This window comes from Ovis aries, chromosome 20, assembly GCF_016772045.2.
Source record: "Ovis aries strain OAR_USU_Benz2616 breed Rambouillet chromosome 20, ARS-UI_Ramb_v3.0, whole genome shotgun sequence".
NCBI classification, from domain to species: Eukaryota; Metazoa; Chordata; class Mammalia; order Artiodactyla; family Bovidae; genus Ovis; species Ovis aries.
The window spans coordinates 42663250-42688796 of record NC_056073.1 but is presented as its reverse complement, the minus strand read 5'-3'; the positions used below and the strand labels follow the sequence as shown (position 1 = coordinate 42688796).

The window sequence follows — 25547 nt, the reverse complement described above, 5'->3', positions numbered from 1 at the left end:
AACCCGGGTCTCCAGGATTCTAGTATGGACAGGTCAGTTATGCTGCTTCTGGCTGCAGTATAAGGGAAGACCCTGGACATCTTGGCCTTAAATAATTAGATTATTTATTGCCTAACATCATAAATCCTTAAATGAGGCAGGCTCAAGCCCGAATCCATTGCCCTGAGGTTCTCTCCCCTGCCTTCTTTTGCTTCAGGACTCCATTCCCAGGCTGGTTGTGAGATGCTTATAAACATTCAGGCCTTACATTACAGGCCCACCATGATCAGAGGCAGAAATAGGACCACCTCCTGGTATCTTTCTCTAAAAGCAAAGAAGCAGTTCTTAGAAGCCTGACCACCTGTACAGGCACCCCTTACATAGCTCAATGGCCAGATATGGGTGCGCTACCCACACTTTAATAACTGATCAGAGATCCACCCACTAATGCTGGGAGCGGGGCCAGCCTCCAGGAAGCTTGTGATCTTGTGGAAAGGAATAGACAGCTGAGTTTGATGATCTGGGTTCTGTTAGGAAGGAAGATGGGCAGAAAGAGGTGCAATCTTCTCTGTTAAAGGGGAAACTGGCATTCAGAAGTGCAGCAAGTAACCATCCAGGCAGAGGCAATGGGCTGTGTAAAGGCCTTGATGCAGAAATGATGTGTTTCTTGTGTTTGAAGAAAACAAAAAGTGAGCAGGATTGGAGCCAGTAGCGAGCCAGGTGGACGGTCCCTCTGAGCTGATGTGAAGACACTGGGGCCTTGTCCTGAGGGCAGGATGCCTCACTGGGGGTTGGAGCAGAGCCGTGTCGTGCTTCCATTGATGTTTATGAGGGCTTCCCAGGCTACTGTGCGAAGGACCTCTGATGGTGCAGTGGAAAAGGGGCTGACCTGAGGAGAGAGGTGGGCAGAGTCGAGACATAATTTAAGAGGTAGTTTTGACCTGTTTTGGTGATGAATTAGATCTAGAGGAGGTGACGGAAGCCTTGGTGTCAAGGCTGACTCATGGATTTCTCCCTGAGCAGTTAGGTGACTGGCATTGCCATTACTGAAGAATGAGCAGACCAAGGATAAAAATAATTCATCTTAAATAAAGGCCTGTGAAATATTATTTGGAGAGGAAGAGTAGTAACAATAGAGGGTAGGTTCAGGAGCCATTCATGGCCTTTTATTTGTGTAAAATAACTGAGTTTTCCCAATAACCCAATGAAGTAGATGCCGTTATCCCCATTTTACAGATGTGGTAACTGAGACCCAGAGAAGTTAAGTAACTTGGCCAGAGGTACACAGCTAGTACATGTGGTGTCTGTTAGAAGAGCCTTCTCAGATGCATTATAAATTTAGAAATATTCAGCTTATCAATGCTAATTAAAGCCACAAGAGTAAGTGACATTGTCTAGGGAGAGCTGAGCCCTGGGAAATCTAATGATTTAAATCAAAAAATCTGAGAGACACAAAAATACAATAGAAGAGAGGGGAAAGGGGGCAGGGAGGAAGAACATCTTCGTAAAGTTTGGCTTTTTATTTTTTATTCATTTATTTATTTTTGGCCACACTGGGTGGCATGTGGGATCATAGTTCCCTGACTAGGGACTGAACTATGCCCCCTGCATTGGGAGCATGGAGTCTTAGCCACTGGACTGCCAGGAAAGTCCCTAGTTTGGCTTTTGAAAATGAATATTAGTGTTAAAAATCATGAAAGGATTTGGTTCCTTTACAAACCAAGAAACAGATTATGAAAGGTTCTAAAATTCCACCAGAGAGTGTGGAATGAGAATATGCATACTTACTACATAATATATGTTACTACTTGGTGTTCTGCCACTTAACACTATAGTTTGTATAAACATCTGCAAGCTATTCTTTATATTGGGATTAGATTCAGCTGCATAAAACACATAAACTCAGTGCTGCTGCTAAGTCACTTCAGTGGTGTCCGACTCCATGTGACCCCACAGACGGCAGCCCACCAGGCTCCCCTGTCCTTGGGATTCTCCAGGCAAGAGCACTGGAGTGGGTTGCCATTTCCTTCTCCAATGCATGAAAGTGAAAAGTGAAAGTGAAGTCGCTCAGTCGTGTCCAACCCTCAGCGACCCCATGGACTGCAGCCTTCCAGGCTCCTCTGTCCATGGGATTTTCCAGGCAGGAGTACTAGAGTGGGGTGCTATTGCCTTCTCCACATAAACTCAATAGTAGTGACTAAACAAGATCGGGTCTTATTTATCTCTTACAGAAAAGTGCAGAGGCAATCAGTTCAAAGCTACTGTGTATGATGGCTCTGCAAAGGTTTTAAGGACCATGGTGCCACCTAGCTTACTGCTCCTTCATTACTATGAGGAGGTGGCCTTTGTCTTCATAGTGGCTGCCAAGCTCCAGTCATCACCTCTTTGCTTCATGAAATTGGATGAAGAGAAAAGTGGACCAAAGAAATGGCACATCCCTTCCCTTCAAGCAGATTTCCCAGGAGTTGCTTTAGCGTATAGCTCAAGTCAAAGCTTGATAATGTAGCGACACCTATCCACAGAGGAGCCTAGGAAACAGTCTTCATCTGGGCAAAACCCCAAGAAGCTTTCACTAAAGAGGAAGGGAAACCAGGCAGCCAGCCATCTCTGCCACTGTCAATTTGCTCTTTTGTGAAATGGCAATAAAATATTCACTTTACCTCTTGTTGGCTTGTTGTAGGGATATGATGTGATAAAAGGCAAGTGCTTAATAAATGATAAAACATTGTTCAGACTGTTGCTGTGAGAATGACCATTAACTCCTCTTGCACACAGTAGATTTTTGTATTTTGGATGAGAAAATCTTGAAACCAGTTAAGATTTTCCATTGCTTTGTTAGGTTCAGAAGCAGGAAGTGTGAATTTTTCTACACATCTTGCATTTCAATGGCAAAGCTTTCCTTTGCTTTCAGAATCAATTTCAGACTATCCAGGGCTGATATTTGATTAGCTGCGCAGCAAAATGTCTCATCAGTGTTGCCTGGTATCTGCTGAACTCATGCACTGTCCAAGGAATACTTGGACATTCTATCCAGGAATGCTGTCTGATAAATCAGGAGAGTGATCAGTCGGGACAGCAGTTCGTGTCGTTAACCTGCCTGGTCCTCACTATTTTGACTTATTTGTAGTATAATGAGGATTCCGCCTGAGGTGCCTCATGCATTTAAGGGAATGGCTCTATCGTTCAGATACTAGTTGCCATGATCATATAAGAAACTGAATGCAAAGATAGCAGGGCATTTTAGATACCGTAGCTTTTGTACCCGGAGATTCAGGTACAGATAAAAGCAAGTAAGCCCTTTTTCCTGTTGAAATCTAGGATGGTCAGAAATTATCTGTGAGTGTTGCTCTGCTTTTTATATTTTGAGTTTGGTTCCAGAAATAGATGACACTTTTGCACCAAATAATGACCTTTAAGATGATTCTGTCACACAGAGCAAGGAATTTCTATTATCTCTGATTCGGTATGTGTTTCAATATGTCCATATCAATTTCAGATTCCTCTAAAAATGGAATAGGGTTTGCTTCTGTAGGATACTTTTCATTTTAGGATGTTAAATAGTAGGAACTTCATCTTCTCATTCCTTAAATCCCCATCCCACGACTTGAGTTGTATGATGCATGTGTAACAAATGTTTGCCGAGTTAATGCATTGTAACTTCACATGCTCACAGGCCTTGGTGCTTCTTCAGGTGCCAGAAGGGACAGACAGGAGAGAGGCCTGAGCTCGGTCTGTATCTTATGACATCCCTCTTTTCCTTTCCCAGACCTGATGCTTTATCCTTTAGTGCCTAGACAACTTTGGAAAGGGGAGAGAGACTAGCACAATTAGAGTTAATTTAGTGATGATAAGTTTTATTATATAGCCTCAAAGGCAGACTGAAAAGATGCTTATCAATTAAAATCACTTATTGCAAGTAAAGTGGGGGTGGAGGAGAGAATGGTTGACATAGTCTATGTCAAAACTCTAATGATTCAACTTCAGGAACTTGAGGCTTCCCCCTTAGACCTGGTACTGTCCAGTTAGCTTCCTTGTTCTGGATCAGGAGTCCTGTTTGATAGTCATTAACTCTGCTCTCTGCTACCCTCCAGCTAAGACCTAGTAGCCCTCCACCTTTCCTTACCTCCAGATGAGTTTCAAATGGAGCCAAGAATGAATTCAGAGAGTCACAGACCAAATCATCCAAAATCATTCAAACCCCTAGACTTGAAGTTAAGAAGTATGTCAGGAACACACAGTAAGTGCCAGTTATTATTCTAGAGTTTAATACATTAAACTCATTATATGTGTTAATATAATGATTATATAACCAGAGAGGTAGGTATTATCCCCATGTTGCAATGAAGGAAATGTAATTATGAGAGGTTAATTAACTTGCCCATTGTCTCAAAGCAAACTGACGTCTGGCACTTAGACTGTGGTTTCAGAGTCCAAATTCTAAGGCTCTGAGGTCAATATAAGTAGTCATATGAAAAAATAATAAGAATTCTAAAATAAACTAAATTAAATGTGAATTCTCACCTTATGGGGGAAAATGAACTAGTGATTTTTCTTGCTGAGATCTCTTTAAAAATGGAATGTCTTTTCTTGGAGAAGAAGAATAAAAGGTCCCCAAAGAAATTACTGAGAGGACAAGCAAAATAGGACATTTACCTGTGAAAAAAAGACTAATGGCACTTAATGTCTGTTTTCTGAAGCAAGTGAAATTAAGAATTCCCTGTGAAAGTCTCAAAAAATATATCAGCAAAATTTCTTACTTTCTGAGTAATGGTCAAGGCCCAAGGTAGAGCTACTGATGGAATAACGCACACAGGGAAAGGGAATGAAAACATATTTTAGCAAGGAAGCAACATTCTTGCTAAAGTGTTTTTTCCAGAGGTATGTTTAGATTTCACACAATCACTGCACAAATGACAAATGGTCCTGAGGGGCTGGTCCGTGAACTAATGGGAGGCAAATAGGGAAACTAACATCATCAGAGGAAGAGAATGAGAAATCTGAGCGTAAGAGAAAGTAGACTCAAGAAATGGTTCTTTTCAGTGGAATGTGAGGTTTCCTAAGGCTGTCTGTCATCCTGTATTCAGTAATAACTGAGTGACTATTCTTATGAGATCTTAGAATGAGCTTTGCTGCTGCTGCTAAGTCGCTTCAGTCGTGTCCGACTCTGTGCAACCCCATAGACGGCAGCCCACCAGGCTCTGCCGTCCCTGGGATTCTCCAGGCACGAACATTGGAGTGGGATGCCATTTCCTTCTCCAATGCATGAAAGTGAAAAGTGAAAGTGAAGTCGCTCAGTCGTATCCAACTATTAGTGACCCCATGGACTGCAGCCCACCAGGCTCCTCCGTCCACGGGATTTTGCAAACAAGAGTACTGGAGTGGGGTGCCATTGCCTTCTCCGAGAATGAGCTCTAGGAAGGAAAAATATTGAGAAGTGTGTGAACCTTGACAGTATTAATGTAGGGAAAGACTGTTTGAAAATAGATGAATCAATAACCTACATAGCCTGGTCTTGAGCATTCTCGAGCCATCCAGTAGATAAGAGATATGCAAGACAATTGACCGTCTCTGGACTCAGAAGCCCTGGACCACTTTAATTCCTCTGAGCTGCCGCATTCTGGGCGTCAGTTGACCCCTCAATGTCTTAACTTCTTGCAGCAATGAAAGGGGACATCTAAAAGACACTGCCTTGGCGTTTTGCAAATTTTGTTCTTGTGAACATTAGTCTCTGATGAGACCAAAATCATGATCCACCAGGAAACACCAACGATATTTGTGGTTAAATTAAGCTTGGGAAATAAAGAATTAAAACATTTGTCATGGACCTTCTTAGGTCTCAGAAAGGCTAAATTGTGGTATTTGAGAAAATAGGATGTTAATCATAATTGCAGGGAAACAGAGTTAGGAAATTTGGTGCCCTACCTGCCTAAATGGGAGGTTTTGAAAATCTAATGAGATGACAGAGGTAAAAGCGCTTGGAAAGAATAAAGCACTCCATGGACATTAAGCATCTTCGGCTTCCCAGGTGGTTCTGGTAGTAAAGAAGCTGCCTGCCAATGCAGGAGATGTAAGAGGCATGGGTTTGATCCCTGGGTTAGGAAGATCCCCTGGAGGAGGGCATGGCAACCCACTCAAGTATTCTTGCCTGGAGAATCCCATGGACAGAGGAGCTTGGCAGACTGTGGTCTATAGGGACATGACTTAGTAAGCAAGCAAAAAATTCTAGTGACTTGAGGATTTGGGGGCTGGCTGATGGTACTGAAGCATGACTTAGTTTTCTGCACTAGGGATGGTCCTCCTTAGCCTCCTGAAGGCTATAGATTTAACTGGGGAGATGGGAGTAGGATTCTAGGCTTCTGTAGGAATTCCCTAGCTAGTCTGTTTCTTCACGTGTGATTCTCAGCACCCTGGCATCAGAAATCCCTGGGCTGCTTATTGTACATTCACATTCTGGTTCAACAGGTTTAATATGCAAACCAGTGATTTAATAAATTGCGCTGGTACTTACTTCAGTTGATTCTTACATCAACCTGGAGTGTTTCAGCATAGTTCAGAGCCTCCAAAACTAAAAAAAAAAAAAAAAAAAAAAAATCATCTAATTCCTTAAGGGACATCCTAGGGTGAAGAGGTAAGGAATTGTACCCCTAGATTGACCCCTCATTGGCCAGGTGGTCTGCCTGACTTTTAAGTACTACAATGAGTGCTTTTAAGTATATACCTATTAATCCTTGCAAGTCAATATTGTCCTTTTTTTATAGGAGAGCAAGCTGGGGATCACACAGTTAATTTGTTAGAACTCTTGTGGTTGCAAGTGAAAGTGAACCCAACCCACCTTGGCTTAAGTGACAAGGATAATTCATTGGTTCATATAATTCATCCGTCTGGGTTTAGGATGGTTTCAGGCATGGCTGGATCCAGGACCCAAGTGATTCAGGGGCTAACCTGAGCAATACGTCGCTCAACCTTTTATTTTCTTCTCTGTTGGCTCAATACTCAGCTGGGCTCTTCCTTCGAGATGGCAGAAAGATTACCAGCAACTCCATGCTACAGGGCAAGGGTTGACGTGGTCCCAAAGGCTGGCTGCCTGTTTGGGTAAATAAGAGTCTTTGAAACACGCCATGTCCACTTGTGTACATTTGTTTGAGGCTGCTTTCATGTTGCAGCAGCAGAATTGAGTATTTGCAGCAGAAGTGAATGGCCCATATTGGAGCTTCCCAGGTGGCACAGTGGTAAAGAACCTGCCTGCCAGTGCAGGAGACTCAGAAGATGCAGGTTCAGTCCCTGAGTTGGGAAGATCCCTTGGAGGAGGGCATGGCAACCCACTCCAGTATTCTTGCCTGGAGAATCCCATGGACAGAGAGAGGACCCTGGTGGGCTGGAGTCCCTGGAGTCACAAGGTGTTGTGACAGACTGGAGCAACTGAACATACATATTTATGATTTGGCTTTACAGAAAGAGTTTGCTGACCCCTGCAGGAGAAACCAAGTTTCGTTGAGGTCTAATTTGAAGCTGTGAGTGGCATTATGTAGTTATTGAAGAGCGTGGGACCCAAGGAAATGAGGTTTTAGGATGAGCACAGAATTTACATTATTTTGATTGTCACTTTGGATTAACAAAGGATTGAGAGTTCTTTTACGATTTAAGTGCAAAGGTTCCATTCCCAGCACAAATTTGTAGATTAAAGGAACAATAGAATGTGTTATAAGTTTTTGTAGTTGTTACATTCTTTGGTGGTTGAAGGTTAGATTCCTGAGAGATGAAACAGGAACTTTGTTTTGACTATCTCAGGAAGAATTCTGTGGATAACATCTACTATCTCAATGAATAGAAACACTTCTATCAATTTAAATTCCTCTCCTGTCTAGTCTGCTAGCAATGTTCTTTGTCCATTGGCTGTCTGTGATCCTGGAATGTGAATATCCTCTCAGCACAGAACTCTGAAAATAGAAAGTACTCGACTTAATAGAATTGTTTTCTTCCAAAGCATGTGAATTACCATTGCGCCCTAGAAATTCTTTTTTAAAAAATATTTAACCAAGTCTGAGAGAAGGTTTTCAAATTTATGGCCCCTGCTTTGACCAGGTTTAGGGCCTAATAGACAATCCTAGTTTGTCTATTTTTATATATGCGTATGTTTTATGACATTTTAGGATAAGACCAGAGAAGGCAATGGCACCCCACTCTAGTGCTCTTGCTTGGAAAATCTCATGGACAGAGGAGCCTGGTAGGCTGTAGTCCATGGGGTCGCTAAGAGTCGGATACGACTGAGCAACTTCACTTTCACTTTTTACTTTCATGCATTGGAGAAGGAAATGGCACCCCACTCCAGTGTTCTTGCCTGGAGAATCCCAGGGACGGTGGAGCCTGATGGGCTGCTGTCTGTGGGGTCTCACAGAGTCGGACACGACTGAAGCAACTTAGCAGCAGCCGCAGGATAAGACCAGTGACGTCACTTTTCTTTTGCTCAGCTCAGTCGTGTCTGACTTTTTGTGACCCCATGGACTGCAGCACTCCAGCTTGCTCAAACTCATGTCTGTCGAGTCAGTGATGCCATCCAGCCATCTCATCCTCTGTCGTCCCCTTCTCCTGCCTTCAGTCTTTCCCAGTGTCAGGGTCTTTCCCAATGAGTCGGTTCTTTGGGATCAGGTGACCAAAATATTGAAGTTTCAGCTTCAGCATCAGTCCTTCCAATGAATATTCAGGACTGATTTCCTTTCAGATTGACTGGTTTGATCTTGCAGTCCAAGGGACTAAAGCATCAATTCTTCAGCACTCAGCTTTCTTTATGGGGCAACTCTCACTCCTCATGAAAGTGAAGTCGCTCAGTCGTGTTCGACTCTTTGCGACCCCGTGGACTGTGGCCCACCAGGCTTCTCCATCCATGGGATTCTCCAGGCAAGAATACTGGAGTGGGTTGCCATTTCCTTCTCCAGGGGATCTTCCTGACCCAGGAATCGAACCCACATCTCCCGCATTGCAGGCAGACGCTTTAACCTCTGAGCCACCAGGGAAGCCCTCATGACTACTGGAAAAACCATAGCTTTGACTCGACAGACCTTTGTTGGAAAAGTAATGTCTCTGCTTTTTAATATGCTGTCTAGATTAACTTACACTGGCATCTGTTTTGTAGCCTTTTCAAAAAGAAGCTTGTTTTCTCCCTCCTCACTGAAGCCCTGTTATATTAGTCACTAACACAGAGATTTGAAGAGCCAGGTTTTCATAGTGTGGGAAGGTATTCTTGAAAATAGACAACTCTTCATTTAAAGCCTGGGTTTCTCTTTGCTGAGAATCACATCTTCCTATTCATCAGTTTCTCAATTTTCCCACCTGTAAAGTGGAGATTGAATAACAACAGTAACTCATAAGATTAATGTGAGGATTGTGTAAGGTGTTATGTATCGAGTGCTTAGGTTAAGTGCCTGGCTGACTTTGTGTCTAAAAACTGGTCACTGTTATAATACTATTATCATCATCGTCATGGTTGTCATTCACAAAGCACCTCCTGATTAAAATCTCTCTTCCTGTTACAAGGGACTCATATCCTGTTCAGAGCTTGCAGAGTTCATGTTAGTCATATAGCTGCTTATACAATGACCTCCAAAGTTCAGAACCAGTAGAGCTACCCTCTTTTCATCTTCAAAAGTACATCTTAGGGCCTAGGATTTAGGGATAGTCTCCTGTTCCTCTTGGATTTCAACTAGTGCTTCAAGAGCAGATTAACACAAACATGTCTTGGGCCATCTTTGGTCCCATGGGATCCGTGAATTCCCCTCTCTCCTCCATCTGTTGTCATAGCATCCTGGTGTGCCTTTGCCAAGGTGCCAGTAAAGGGTGGCTGTTCAGAGTGCTGAAGACAGTGGCAAGCCTGGGAAAGCCCTTTAAGACCAGCTCCTGCCAGTGGGTGGGACGGCCCCCTGCCAGGCAGAAATCTCTGGAGCCAGAAGGGAAGTTGGCCAGTGCCTGGCGCTGGCTCAATGGTAAAGAATCCACCTCCCAAGCTAGAGATCTAGGTTTGAACTCTGGGTCGAAGGAAGCGGCAACCCACTCCAGTATTCTGGCCTGGGAAATTCTGTGAACAAAGGAGCCTGGTGGGCTGCAGTCCATGAGATCACATGGAGTTGGACACGGTTTAGCAACAGACTTTCACTTTTTTTTTTCATTGGCCTGGGTACATGCAGCCTGATTGACTTTTTCTATCTATTTCTAGCCCTCAGGACTGTAAGGCGCACCCCTTATTGGTTCTTCCCTCGGGAAGAATACCCTTCCTGTAACAGGATTATTGATTAGCTGCTTTCTAAATATAAACATTTTTCTGTCTCTCCAGAGGCACAGTGGCTGAGCGGTGTGTGATGGTTGGATCTGGAGTAGGGGTGAAGTTTGTGGGCATATGATTGGCTTTTCCTTTAGGAAGTCCCAGGTAGAAAAGGAAGCCACCTGTGTGTCTTAAGTAGCCAAGCGTCTCCAGAACTCTGTCCCCTCCTCACTGGAGCCTGCATCACTCAGATTAACCAGCCTTTGGATTAAGACAGAGAAAGCCTTTGTTCAGTGAACCTGTGTTCATCCCTAGTAGCTCAGCGGGTTAAGAATCTGCCTGCAATGCAGGAGACCCCAGTCGGATTCCTGGGTCAGGAAGATCCCCTGGAGAAGGAATAGTCTACCCACTTTAGTATTCATGGGCTTCCCTGGTGGCTCAGATGGTAAAGAATACGCCTGCAGTGCAGGAGACCTGGGTTCGATCCCAGCGTTGAGAAGATCCCTGGGAGGAGAGTATGGCAACCCACTCCAGTATTCTTGCCTGGAGAACCCCCATGGAAAGAGGAGCCAGCAGGGCTACAGTCCATGGGGTTGCAAAGAGTCAGACACGACTGAGGCTAAGCACACAGCACACGCCTGAATCAGTGCTCGTACCTTAATTCTAATATTGAATCCATCTTTGACTTGCTGGTGAGGGATGAGGAAGAGGCAGGTGGTGCATAGAGGGTGGAAGGACATGCGAGGGCAGTGAAGGACAGGGAAGGCTAGAGCGAGAAGAGGTGTGAACACCACAGATCTTTGTCCTCAGCGATGTTAACCCTGGCGTGTTTTCAGGAATCACATTTGTGTTTGCACTGAACCCTTTAGGAGCTCCATGGGCAATGTGGCAGTTCTGCTTTGCCTCCCAGCCCTTACCGGCTCCCGTGTGTCCCCTAAACCAGGCGACCTTTTCTGGGCAATGGAGCCTCCATTCACCTTCATGGCTGCCCCCTCTAATGCCCAGTCCTCCCATTCAGCACTTCCTGGAACTAGGCAGTGGGTCCTGATTTTTAGAATAAAAATGCATCACTCTTGTTTTTTTTAAACACACCTGGTAGTTAACACAGATCAGTCCTAGGTTGGATAGAAACTCTTCAAAAGAGATCTGGCCTCTAAAGGAGACTGTGCTATGATAGTTTTGGAGTGAAAAAGGGAAACCACGGCCCTCTTATGCCCGATGCTTCGTAACTACTCTTCATGACCCTGTGATAAGGTGTCGCTTGGAACTGAAATTGCATTTTTAAAAGGGGAAAGCGATAGTCATTGAGCACTTCCTAAATGGCCAGGGACCTGTGTGACTTTGTTTTGCGGCCGTAAGCAAAGGTCATCCTGCCTGAGGCAGAAAAGAGGCAGTTTTGTGTCTTGGGCAGCTCAGTGTACTTGACTGGCAGCTCTCCACCCCCATCTTGGGCTCCCATTCCTAGGCTGGTGAGATGTCATGAAAACAGAACCCCTTGCAATCTTATTAGAAGGGGAAGTGAATGTTCCCAGATCCTGCTACTTAAGCACTCTCTTCTGGGGTTCGCTTTGGGTTGAGAAGCAAGAGTCCAACCTGGGAGCCTCTCAAGTTGTTCAGAAATCCCAAGAGCACTTGGCACGTGGAGAGATGTGGAGTGGAGGCCCCAGATGGGCTGGCCCTTCTGCCTCGCCCATTGTCTAGACATCAGACAACACAGACGCTGTGGCTCCCTTCTGTCCAGACTTCTCAGGGGGACCCTGAATGACTAACACATTCTAGGCCAGCAGGACACCAAAGCTGGTGCTTCCTTTTGATAAGCCTTTTGAAAGCTGAGCCACCATGAGAAATAACCAACGCAAGGGAATGCCCGCTGAAGTGCCCTGCTGTTCCCCATCCCCCATAGGCTCTAAGAGCCCACCAGGAGCAGCCTGGCCACCCTGGGGAGCTGGTTGGGGGTGGTGGTGTGTGACTCCAGAGCACACACAGACACAGCCACTTGGGTTCTTGGTAATTAACAACTTATTGACCAGAGAGGTATTAATGCTCCGGTATTTGTTACCCTGAACGTTTTTGACCAGACTGTATCAATATTCACGTACATAACAAATCACCAGCCACAGGCATTAGCTTCTGCAAAAATCCCCTGGTCAATAATGTGTTAAAATCATGCATCTATCAGGTGTTTTGTCTCCTGCTTTGCCAAAGAGAATGAAAAGCCACCTCTTCCCAGACAGGCCCCGCTGTCTGATAAAGCCAGTCCATCCCAGTCATGTCCTGAAAGGGAGCCCAGCCCACCTGGTCTGTTAGGAGGGGGTTTTTGATAGATGCTCAGGGAAGACCCCAGAGATCCAGACCTCCCCTCCTCCCTCAGCCCTCTGAATGAGCTCAGCTGCCCAGCTTCCCACCTTGCGGGGGTCGGTGTTCTCAGCTCTGGCCGTTGACATTCAAGCTGATTTGTGTCTCAGTGAGCCCTCTCTCCAGACAGCTGTCTCCTCTCTCAGCAGCAAGAGGAAGCCACCTCTGAGAGCAGTGGGCTTGGGCAAAGCAGCCTTTTCTTGATGTGTTTCAAAAGAAGGCTATTTTCGTGAACAGACCTTCCTCACCTACTTGGCTCCATCCTGTTTGCTCCTGTCCCTGGGGTTGGTTGGACAGAGGCCACTATATTCTGAGCCTTGTTCTGTTTTCTTGTTTTTCTTCCTCCTCAAACTGTGTTCAGAGTTGGTCTCTTTCTTCACTCTTAAGCCTTCCAAGGTCATTGTCTAGGGGCAAAACAGGTTGAGAGCTAGCCCCTTCCATCAGATGAACAGAGGGGAAGAAGTCGTGTGATGATTAGAACATAAATCTAGACTTAAGGACTAAACATCTTGGGTTTAATAATGTACTTCATAAGGATTCATTTAACGATGGAGTTATAATTAGGCCTTTGTAATGTTTTGTCAGCTCTTTTCCACTCTAAATTTTCCAAAGGCACTCCTAATTTCTTATAATTATTTTAGCATGGTAATTTCAGAATGACTTTTGTTCATTTCTGAAAGTTGTGATTGTGAAAGAGCTTTCTGGTCCTTGCGGTGCATTTTTCTGAGTCGAATAGGGATGCTGAGTTTCATACCTCTCAAGATGGTGCGAATGAGTGGGGTCAGTGCCCTCATTCATTTACTGGCTGAACAGACCATTAGGAAGCACCAACTATGAGAGCTAACTCTGTGGCAATCCTGAATAACTCGTATCTGGGTTTTTTTGTTTTGGTTTTTTTTTTTTTTTTGGCTTCAGTGTATACCCTTTCCCTTTACCCCTTAGCAGAAGATGATTTAAGTTGGCTCAAGTCATAAAGGCCTCAACCTGGATGCTTTAATTAAAAAAAAATAATAATTTTGTTTGTTTATCTTTGGCTGTGCTGGGTTCTAGTCGCTGCTCGACTTGCAGGGAGTGGGCGTCTCTTTGCAGTGTCTTCTCTTGTTTCAGAGCACAGGCTCTAGGGCTCTAGTAGTTGTGGTTTGTGGACTCAGTAGTTGCAGCTCCCGAGCTCTGGACACAAGCTCAATAATTGTGGCGCTTTGACTTAGTTGCTCTGAGTCACGTGGGATCTTCCCAGCCCAGGGGTCGAACCCGTGACTCCTGCTTTCGCAGGTGGCTTACTTCTGAGCCACCAGGAAAGCCCCTGGATGCTTTAAATTTTTTACCTCTTGTGTCTTAGACTGTTCGGAGACTCAAACGATGGGAACTCCTCCAGCCAAATGCAGATACTCAAATAGACATGAAATTTTGCATATAATTTCAGTGGTTTGATTCCCACTCCCCAAGTCTGTTGGGTCCAGGCAGTGTTTCATTTGGGCTGCAGAGTCTGTATAGGGAAATACTAGAAGATCATTCTGGGCAGGAACTCAGACGGAGATTCCTGAAGGGCAAAGCAAGAAACTAGAACTTTCTACTCGAAGTTATGGGGAGCCATTGGAAATTTCTGAGAAAAGTAGTCTAGCAACAGTTTAACATGTAAGTTTGAAGGCAGGAGACTAGATTAGGAAGGTAGGTGCAAAATCTGGACAAGCTGAGATTATCAGCTAAGGTAAGAAGCTTTGAAAAGGTGATGGCTACAAAAGAGAAAGCGATCTTGTGGGAATCAGGTTACAAGACTGTCGAGCTGGTTTCCATCCTGGATTCAAAACCTCCTTGCTGTGGCTTCCCACAGTTGTCACTGTGTGCCTCTTTCCAGCTTTTGGGCATTGTTGAGGGGGCATTCAGATGGTTCTAGTGGTAAAGAATCCACCTGCAGTGCAGGAAACATGAGCCTCGGGTTGGATCCCTGGGTCGGGAAGATCCCTTGCAGGAGGGCGTGGCAACCCACTCCAGTATTCTTGCCTGGAGAATCCCATGGACAAGAAGCCTGGTGGGCTACAATCCATGGGGTTGCAAAGAGTCGGACATGATAGAAGTGACTTAGTACGCTCAAGAGGGTACCAACTCAAGCAGCTGGTACCCTTTAAAGAGAATAATTTCCAAAATCAGTATTGCTCCAGAGGCTGTTTACTTACTCCATTCGGCCTCTATTTCCTCATTGCAGTTGTTTTTTTTAAACCAGTCTGCTCAGCCTCTCTGTAGCCCAGGCTTACTTAAAGTCTCCTCCATCTTTATCTTTGTCTCTTCAGTCACAATCCACTTTATCCATCTTTATCTTTGTCTCTTCAGTCACAATCCACTTTATCTATTGCTGCCAGATTCATCTTCCTAAGGCTCACATCTGATCCATGCCATTTGTGATCACAGACCTCGGTTCAGATGTTCGTAGCTCAGAGTAAAGTCTTTGATGACTAATTTCTGAAGTACTTTTGATCCCACCTCTTCTCCCTAAGAACCCTGTTTCACAAACTTCTCAATCTCTTCCCTGCATCTTCCATCTCTTGCTCTCCACTGGTGCTGGCTGCTCAGCCTAGTAATGTGATCCTGTCTTCCCATCCCTTCCTGACAAACTTTCTTCAGTAGTTCTCCGTGAGCTTAAGAAATAAAATCCAGCTCCCTAAAGGAAAACAACAACAACAACAAAAGACTTCAATATTTGGTTTCAAAGCCCTTGTCCTTGAGCAGCCATCCTTTTCTGCTGCTTTCCTTTCTAGTCAGAGTTCATTAAAACATGTAAAGTCTTCATTATCTCCCTGGTCTTGGGAAGCGAAAACTTCGTTCTTGCTTGCTTGTCCCCATGTGGATCTAGAAAATTACCATGATGTGCTGATTCTCTCTCTGCTGGATCACATCTTTTCTCCGTGTCCCTTCTGTCACTCCAGATGTGTCTGCTGGCCTCCTTTGTTAGGCTCCACCACCTGTCTTTTTACACTCCAGTTCAAGATGCCATTGGCTGTCACTATAATATTTCTCGGAAACAAATCTGATTGTGTCCTGATCGTATGTCTTCTCAATCAGGCTATTTAGAACTGAGCCCCTCCCCCACCTAGACACCCTTGATATCATTTACTTGTCGTACTTACCTTTTCTTTTCTCCCTCCAGTAGCTGTCTCCCAGCATGCTGTGCGGTTTACTAAGTTTTGCTGTGTGTTGTCTGCTCTCCACCCTACCCCCCAGTTAAGCTCCGTCATAGCTTACACTGGTATTTTTATCAGATCATTTTTTATCTCCTGTTTACTGACATAGCCCAAGTGTCTGGTACACAGTGAGCATTCCGGAAGTATTCGTTGAATGTAATTATGTCAATTCCCATTTTCAGATTCCCATCCGTCTCCTTCTGCAAATAGGATGAAACCCAAACACCCAGTTTTCCGAAGGCTCGCAGAGTCTGGCTCCAGACCTATCCCCGCCTCTCAGCACTGACTCCCTGTCTCACCCAGTGTAGCTGACTCCGCTGGTTCCCTGGGTTTCTTACAGCTCCCAGGCAACGCCATATTCTTTCAGCCCGCTCTGTTCCTTTTGGGTCTCTTTCTCCTTCCAGAGATCCACTTCTCCTCCTCCCTGTGTAGGGAGAACGGTTCCTTCTCTCAAATCCAGCTCCAAATGGCACACCCTGGGGTCTTCTCCAGCGATGAAGAAGAGTCCGCCCGTCTGTCCTCTTTGCCTCCATTGAATTTGGCAGTTTCCTCCGAAAGCGGAATTTTCCACACTGATGCCACTGTCTTCTCCTCTAGACGCTGCCCAACCATGTCCAGTTCTTCGGTATATCTGCTCCAGGAAAGATCAGTATCTGGCTCACTACTGAGTGGTCACGTAAGACAGTGATGGAAGAGAGGGGTCCCCATGCAGAACCCTGTAATCAAAGGGTTAAGTGCTTTCACTATGCAACGTGTTGAAGTCATTGGGTGCTCACCACCATCCCCCAAACTGATGCCCCAACAGTGTTCCCTGATTCCATGAATGGAGGGGGCCATTCCACTGACATGATCCATGGGACATCAGGAATGATCTGCCTCCTCCCCCTCAACCACCCAGTCAGTCCTGGGTCCTGTTGACTTGGCTTCCCAGACGTCTCTAAAATTCATCCGCTTCCTTTCAGTCTTGCCCACAGCCCTTACCAACCTGCCATCATCTGTCACTGCTGCACACTGCCTGGCACATGGTTGAGGTCCCATATATAGGTCTGTTTTCTTTTTTTGCATTTATTTAAATTGGAGGATAATTGCTTTACAGTATTGTATTGGTTTCTGCCATACATCAACAGGAATCAGCCATAGGCATACATATGTCCCCTTTGAGCTCCCTGCATCATATAGCAAATTGCCACTGGGTATCTACTTCACACATGGCAGTGTAGATGTTTCAATGCTGTTCTCTCTCTTTCTGTTGAATAATTGAATCTCCTGAGTTCAAACCATACTGGATGACAGCAGGTAGAACATCAGGCTATAAGACCGAGCTTAGAGATCAGCCTGTGTTGTGAAGTCCAGGAGTTTTTCTGAAGGATTATGTTAGAGGCTCAGCAGAGTAGTTCTGCATTGGCCTCAGCTCTAGATGTAACTGGACTTTCTGGAAAGGCAGGTCCATCCCGCCTGCCTTGATTTTGCCAACGAGGTTACTTTTTCTTTACCTCCCTGAGATCTATAGATGCTCAAGTACACTGGAAAAGAGTTTTGTCCCAAGTGATAAAAGGGGTTAGAGTGATTGTGGCCCTTAAGAAAGGGTCCCTGAGGCATTATGAGTTTGAAGGTCTTCATGTCCTCAAATGTCAGGTTGTTGGGATGAGTCTAGATGGTACCTGTCACCCTCAACTCTCAGTTTCTAAGAATTTTTTATTAAAGCAAAGCACCAGGAATGAAAAGACCTAGAGGAATTAAAGCAATTATAAGATCTACTGAAGTGTGATTCTGAAAACAGTCAATTGGATTTTAAGGTGGAGCCACTCATTCAATATGCCCATATGGGTGAAGCATCGTCCTAGGAGAGAGCGTCGTGGGTGGTGTAAAATGTTGACATTGGAACGGACAGTTGGTAAATGTTTCTCCCTCTTTTCTCAGCAGACAGTGTTACAGTGACAGCGTCTGCCAAGTCTTACTTGAGAAAGTGCTGGACCAGTAGTTACGCTGACTGTCATCTGACTCTTCTCACGCCCTGTCCTGGCCTTGTTGGGAGTCTGTGTCAGGAGGGCTCTGCTCCTCCTCGTCCTCCTTCTCGAGCCTAGGTCAAGGTTGGCCAAATCCATTTTGGGTGCTCCAGATCCCCTAGGCTTTGGCTGACTGTTGCCAGCCTTTAGAACACATTGGTGTGACTTCCATTCCAAAAGGCAAAAAGAGAAACGGAAGTTCAGTCATGTGGTTTCTGTTATCTGTAACCATGGAAAACGTTGGCCATCTGTGAGGCTCCCATTTTAACACTTTTCTTTCTCCTTTTTCCATCTCCTTCTCGGGAAAACAAGCTGAGGAAGTGGAGAGGCTGGCGGCCATGCGATCTGACTCCCTTGTCCCAGGTACCCACACCCCACCCATCCGGAGGAGAAGTAAGTTTGCCAACCTGGGGAGGATCTTCAAGCCTTGGAAATGGAGGAAGAAGAAAAGTGAAAAGTTCAAACACACGTCTGCAGGTAAGATTATTTGTTTGCCTTGATTTTTCACTGGGCATCTGTTGACTTCAGCTCGGTAGGTTTGTTAGTGGAATTTAATTACAGTTGGCTGCCTGAACCAAAGGGAAAAAAGTCAAGCCTTGGAATTGCTCTCGTGTGGAATAATTCTTCAGTGTGATTGAAAATGGCTTTCAGATCCTATGTGTTTTCATGCGTCTCGGGTTTTTTGTTATTGTTTTTCGGTTTATACAGCCACCACTTTGATTTGATCTATAAATATCTGAACTTAGCGCTCCACCTTGCCCATACTTGACTGCTTTCATTCCTGCGTTGACAATCCATTTCTTATTTTTCATGCTTATTTTCCCTTCTCTGGTTAAAAATCAACACAGAACAGAAAGTAAGTTGTATATGGTCGTTGGCAGATAGGAATAGGTTTTTTTTTTTTTATGGAGGAAAAATCTTGAATAAGTGAAGCATCATTGTAAAATGACAAAGATAACTCTCTAGTTCATAGCCTAGTCGACAGCAGAGGAATCTGGGTAAACTCAGTATGGCTGGGGTATGACGAGCACTGACTCTGGAGTCAGATGACCTAGCTTCAAGTTCAGCTCTGAAACTTGTTAGTTGCGTGACCTTGGTTGGTTGACCCTTGTACCCCAGTTTTCTTATTTGTGAGATGGGGTGAGAATGGTACCTTACATGACTGAGATTAGTAGGATGTTCATGGTGGCACTTTATGTGCATATTTTTTTAAATAAATAAGAGTATTACAGAGAGCAGAGTGTAAGGAAAGAAATGCTAAGAGTTCTGATTTCACTCTGTTGGGTTTGAGATGAGATGATGGAGGAGCCATGCAGATTCATTCTCTTTGTTTCATTCTGATTTTGATACGCAAGTACACAGGTCATCCAGGGCCACTCTGGGGCTTTTAGTTCCTTCTTACCCCGTGTCCTGTTCTCCCTCCTCCTCAGAATCATCACCTTCTCTCTTTCTTGGTCCTCTTCCCGCTGTGGCTCACTCCCAAAGTGTGAAACAGGCAATCTGCTTCTCGTACCTTGTCTACAGATCTGAGAATTTTCATGCTGGTTGCTTTGAGGAATGAAAGAGAAAAGAGATAGAAAAGTTGCCAAGTCTTGAAATCTGTACCAGTTTTCATGTAGTCATCCCCAGTTGCTGCTTTCTGTTTCTGAGATGGAAGCCTCAATGTCCTGTTGCCATCATTTGTTGATTCCTGAGATTAGAATGAACCTGTGAATTTCATGAATCTCTAAATTGTCACCCCGCTCTCTTCACCTGAATGTGTTCTCTCTGGCTTTTGATCACTATACAGGCTTGTTAAGGTGTCATAAAGCGTGTAGGTCATTTACATATCTCTAAACACTTCTGAGAGATTTTCATGCAAGCAAAACTCTAAAGGGATGGCTCTCCTATATCCCCCCAGAGTGAAACAGAAAAAGGGCACTTACTTACAGCATTGCCTTGGAGAAGAGAAATCTAAATGAAATATATTCTCAGGCAAAGTGAGGGGTCAGATGTGAACACGAAAGAAACAGGGAGTGTTCTGGAAGCACTGGAAAAAAATAATAAAGATTCCACAGGTTCCTTTGTGGTCCTCCTGACTGTGCTGTGAAAACAGCTTATAATGAAACAATCCAACATAATACATTTAAATAATTGCCATGTGTCACATGAACTCCTGAATGATGCTGTATTGGATGCATTTCCTCTGGACAGTCACGGGCTTGGCTTGGTCCATTTGGCAAGACCGTAAGACGAAGCTCCGATGCTTCTTGTGCAAAAATGCACCTGAACCGCTGTGCTGACTTCTTTAAGGTGTCAGAGAACTCGTCCTTTGATGGGTGCGAATCCAGTGGCATCAAACTACTCATGAACCATTAAAGTCTGAAAATGTTTTCGTTTAAAACTTGAGAGAGGTTCATGTCAATGTATGGCAAAACCTATACAGTATTGTAAAGTAAAATAAAGTAAAAAGAAAAAGAAAAAAAAAACTTGAGAGAGAGAGAATTAAGACCTGAGATAGGCAAAGTTGCAACTTTAATCTTTCTTAGTATTAACTCTTCTTAGCAAGTTATTATAACCTCAGTGGCCAAACTGATTAATTTGGCAGATGAGTGTAATATTTCTGTGTGTTTTATTTTATTTATTTTTTAAAAATATGTTTTATTATTTGGCTGTGCCAAGTTTTGGTCATGGCACGTGGGCCCTTCTATCTTCATTGCAGTGTGTGGGATCTTACTTGTGGCATATGAGATCTAGTTCCCTGGCCAGGGATCGACCCTACCCCAGCCCGCTGAATTGGGAGCGTGGCGTCTTAGCCCCTGGTCTACCAGTGAAGTCCCTGTGTGTCTTTATTTTAAAGGACAATCAGCTGCTGGATTAGAGAAAATAGAAGATAGGCTATGGGCTCTCTGTAAATCATGATAAATGGATGGCTTATATGCTGCAACCAGCTAATCTGGTTTTTTAGTTTAAGTCAGTGGTGGGCACTGTAGTATATTTTGTTCTTAACTGGATTAAGAAATATTGTTCCCGATTTTTGTAAATAAGGAGAGCCTTCCTATGCTAGTTCTTAGCTTCACAGAGAAAAAAATTATTGACAACTAAAGGATGTTTAACATGATAAATTTGTGCATATGATCAAGTAGTACTTTGAAGTACAAACTTTCCTATGCATGGCTAAGCATCAAGTATTAAATATACAAGAGAACTGACTGATTGTGGGAATGTTAATTGGTTGATCAATTTTAACCATTATGCAAATATTTGTCGTGTGTGTGTATATGTGTATGTAACATATTTTCATATGTACAACAATTTCCACAATTTTAAATACACAGAATAAGCCTAGATATTAAAGTTGAAACTCCAGTCCTTTGGCCACCTCATGCCATGAAGAGTTGACTCATTAGAAAAGACTCTGATGCTGGGAGGGATTACGGGCAGGAGGAGAAGGGGACGACAGAGGATGAGATCGCTGGATGGCATCACCGACTCGGTGGATGTGAGTTTGACTGAACTCCGGGAGTTGGTGATGGACAGGGAGGCCTGGCGTGCTGCAAATCATGGGGTCACAAAGAGTCGGACATGACTGAGCAACTGAACTGAACTGATTACATTTATATTATGTATTTGCATTTAAACTTGTGTGCTTTCTTGATTACACAAAAGGACATTAATACAATGTATACTTGGCCTATTGTTATTTCCATGGTGAGTTACATTTCTAATTTACTAGAATTAGCTATACTGTAGTTACCCTGTAACTCAGGTTCAAGAATGCATGTGTCTGTGTATCCAGCATTTTCAAAGGTGCACCCAGAAATCTTGCTTTGTATTAGCAATAAGAGAACCACATTGGAAAATGATGATCTCAACATTTTCCTCAGTCTTGGCATCAACAATTACATGAGTTTATCAAAGACCTATTTCCGCACTCCATGCTGCTCAAACATCTTTGTATTCCAGGCTGAAGGCTGATATCCTTAAAAGGTCTTCAGCATGAACTTTGGATGGTGGTGAAAGCCCAACAGGACAGGGAGCTTCTCTCAGAAGCATCTGGCATTACACGATGGTAGGAATAAAACAGGAATGGATAGAACACCAAATAATGGGTCCTCATGGAGATGATCTTGACATGCCTTTTGACCTGCCCTCAGATGCCCTGCCCAGGTCCTGCGAAGCACTCAGCCCGACACGTCTGGCTTCTGTAGAATCAGCAACAGGTGTCCACCACTCACTCCACACCTGCCCCAGGAGCAGAGACAGATGACAGCATCCCATCCAAAATTGAGAGGGCCTCCCCCCAAAATAGTCAACCGCAGCCATCGTCTCCAGATTGCTTGAAAATGAGGACTGTATTTATAGAAAAGCAGAACTGGCAGGAATAGACTGTGAAGATGCCACCGAATTACGCTTTTGTTTCCTCTTGACAGAAAATCATAAGCTGCAGGAGTTGGCCCTGGAAGTCTACCATGTGCCAACATTCCCTTTGTGCTTCTGAAGCTTTCCTGCATCCCTAGGGCTTGAACAACAATAAAAAAAATAATAATAAAAACCTTGTCCTGAGTGCCATCCACATGCTGACACCGGCCGTGGAGTATGAGCCTGAGCCGAAACCGGACCTTGTGGGTTTGGCATGCGTGGTGTCGCTGGAAGAGGCAGATGATCAGATCACAGGAGCAAAGGTTGAGATCACACCTGTGATAGGACAGTGAAGGGAAGGTACTCAAAAGAATGATGGAGAGGGGGAGCTTGAGGGAGCACGGAGACTTTCCTGAGAAAGATAAATTTGAGCTGGGATCTGAAGGAGGAGTAAGAATTTAGAAAATTAGCATTCCAGGTAGCAGAAATGACATGCGCAAAGGACCTGTGGTGGACAGAGCAGGCGTGAGCAAGCTAGGAAAGCGAGAACAGTGGCTAGAGAATGGGAAGCAAGGCGTGTGGGATGGACTGAGGCTGGAATGGTTACAGAGACGGGAGCCTCACTGGTCCTGTATCCTGTAGGAAAAAATTAGACAAGAGTCGGCAGGGCTGCAGGAAGACCAGTTAGGAGGTTGCTATACAGGTGCTGGTAGGTTGGTGATATTTGGTGATAGAATAATGGGTGGATTTAGGAGATGTCATAAGAAACTAGTGACAGGAATTAGCAACGGATCAGTTGGTGGAAGAAGAGAGAAGGGTCACATTTGACACTCCAATGTTGATCTAGGGTATATGGTGTGGCCTTAAAAATGAGTCCTTTGGGAGAGTGACAGGTTTGGAGGAGCGGAGGCAGGGCGGGGGAGTGCAGGAGAAACGGTTCTAATTTTAGGTCTGTGTTCAAGTGGACTTTGTGATACCCAGTGTTGGTGTTGAATATACAGAAGACAGGAGAGGTCTGCTCTGGATTTACTTTGGGATCGTGTGTTGATTAGAGCGATGACCATATATGAGCTTGGCGAGGGTGTGAGTAGGGAAAGGGAAGAAAACGGGGCTGAAGACTGTCTTGTAGACAGAGAAAGAATGTCATTGCTAGTGACTAGACAGAGCGGCCTGAACCTGTGCAGGGGGAAGAAAGAGGGAGGAAAACCAGAAGGATGTGGAGACAGGAGCCAGGAGACAAGAAACGTTTCAAGGCGTGGGAATGATGCCCTGTGTTCATTGCCATGAAGAAGTCAAATGAAAGAGGTACAGAAAAATGCCCATCGGCATCAGTGGTTCTGGTTGTCTAGAGTTCACTGGATGAACTTAGCGAGAGGTGGATTCTTTGGGAGTAGGTGCCAAATGAGTGTGGAGTGAGAATTTAGCAGGAAATGAGGAAGAATAGGTTCTCACAATGGCTGTCAAGTGGAGAAGACAGACAAGACCAGAGTGGATGGTGGAGAACACGAATGTGTCTTCAGGGCCTTGTGTGTGTGCATTTTGCTTGGGAGGGACTGTGTGTGTGCCTTCTAATCTGTTGCTGGCATTTTATGATGAAGGGGACAGAAGTGGGAGGAGCCAGTGTGAGGAATCGAGTAGAAAGAGTTAGAAAATATGAAACCAAAACGGTGAGAGGACTGAGATGACAGGGCTAGTTGGGATATAGAGCACCGATGGGAGAGTTAGCATCCGCAAAGGGCTAAACAGCCCCCTCCAGTGAAGTGAGGGAGTCAGAGGGCCTGGTTTCCTGGTCAGGTAGGAAGTTGGAAGTGACCCTGAGTCTTCCGAGGTGATAAAGAAGATCATCTCCTACCAGGGAGGAGACGAGAAGACGTGCATAGTTAGGCCCACTTCAGGTCGATGGTGGTGAGTCTGCATGGCTCTCTGAGCACAGCTATGGACAAAGCAGATAGCTGGGTCTGTCCATGGCTGGAGTTTTGCCAAATGGATAAAAGGGCAAGATAGACAAAGGGGATTATTTATGTCAGTTTCCGGCGGCTGCTGTAACAAATCACTGCAAGTTTGGAGGCTGAGAAGAGCAGAAAACTCTTCTGTTATAATTCTGGAGGCCAGAAGTCCAATATCAAGGTGTTGGCAGGTTGGTTCTTCCCAGAAGCTTTCAGGGAGAGTTATCCCATGCCTCTTGTAGCTTCTGGTGGCTACTGGGCAGCCCTAAGTGTTTCCTGGCTTGTAGCTGCCAGACTTGAATCTCAGTCTTCACATGGTCTTCATCCCACCTGGTCTCTCTGTCTCAAATCTCAGGCTCCTTTCTCTTAGGAGGACGCAGACATTGCATAAAGAATCCATTCCATCTCCAGGATTGCTGTTGTTCAGTCTCTCAGTCCTGTCCAACTCTCTGTGACCCCGTGGACTGCAACACACCAGGCTTCCCTGTCCTTCACTATCTCCCGGAGCTTGCTCAAACTCATGTCCATTGAGTCGGTGATGCCATCCAGCCATCTTATCCTCTGTCATTCCCTTTTTCCTCCCACCCTCAATCTTTCCCAGCATCAGGATCTTTTCCAATGAATCAGCTCTTCACATCAGGTGACCAAATTGTTGGATCTTCAGCATCAGTCCTTCCAGTGAGTATTCAGGGTTGATTTCCTTTAGTATTGATTTCCAAGGGACTGTCAAGGATCTTTTCCAACATTACAGTTCAAAAGCATAGACTGTAGCCACAAAATTAAAAGATGCTTGCTGCTTGGAAGAAAAGCTATGACAAACCTAGACAGCATATTAAAAAGCAGAAACATCACTTCATCAACAAAGGTTCACATAGTCAACGCTGTGGTTTTTCCTGTAGTCATGTATGGATGTGAAAGTGTGACCGTAAAAAGGCTGGGGGCGGAAGAGCTGATGCTTTCGACTGTCTGAGACAGATGACTGTATCCAGAGATCCTTAACTTAGTTACATGTGCAAAGACCATATTTCTCAGTAAGCTTCCATTGATGAAGGTTAGGTCTTGAAGATCTTTTGAGGGGATACAATTCATCCCAATGTGCTCCTGGAATTTACATTGGATAGGAAAGGAGAGGTCCAGTGGGTTGAAAAGAATTTTTAAAAAATCCATCTTGAAAACACTGATGAATGAAACCAAGTTATAGAAGGATGCACAGAATAAGATATGTTATAGTTTTTACTGGCAGTATATATGCCCTGAAAACAGTGAATGGGAATGGGAAGGATTCCTGGTAACTTCAACAGAAACTGTAACATTTTATTTCTTTTAAACAGTATGAGGCAAAAAGGTCCAGTATTAATGTGTGTCCTGGGTGGTGGATTCATGAGTTATTCTCTGCTGTTTCTATATATTTGAAATTTGTGTAATTTAAACAAAAGAAATAATTCTAATAAAAACTTGACTTTAAGTTCCAAAGAAGTCAAAGAATTTTAAG

At 44.5% G+C, this 25547-nt stretch overlaps 1 protein-coding gene across 10 annotated transcripts in view; it reads left to right on the top strand.

The window, feature by feature from the left end:
* The window catches only part of PHACTR1 (phosphatase and actin regulator 1), a 522692-nt gene that overhangs the window by 308194 nt on the left and 188951 nt on the right, over positions 1-25547 (top strand). For all 10 annotated transcript variants that reach the window (XR_006057296.2, XR_009597749.1, XM_042237252.2 and 7 more), the window contains one exon: positions 18081-18245. Coding sequence is in view for 8 of the 10 variants with exons in the window: in XM_042237252.2 (XP_042093186.1) it covers positions 18081-18245 (165 nt within the window). In the remaining 2 variants the exon portion in view is untranslated. The remainder of the gene's footprint in view (positions 1-18080; positions 18246-25547) is intronic.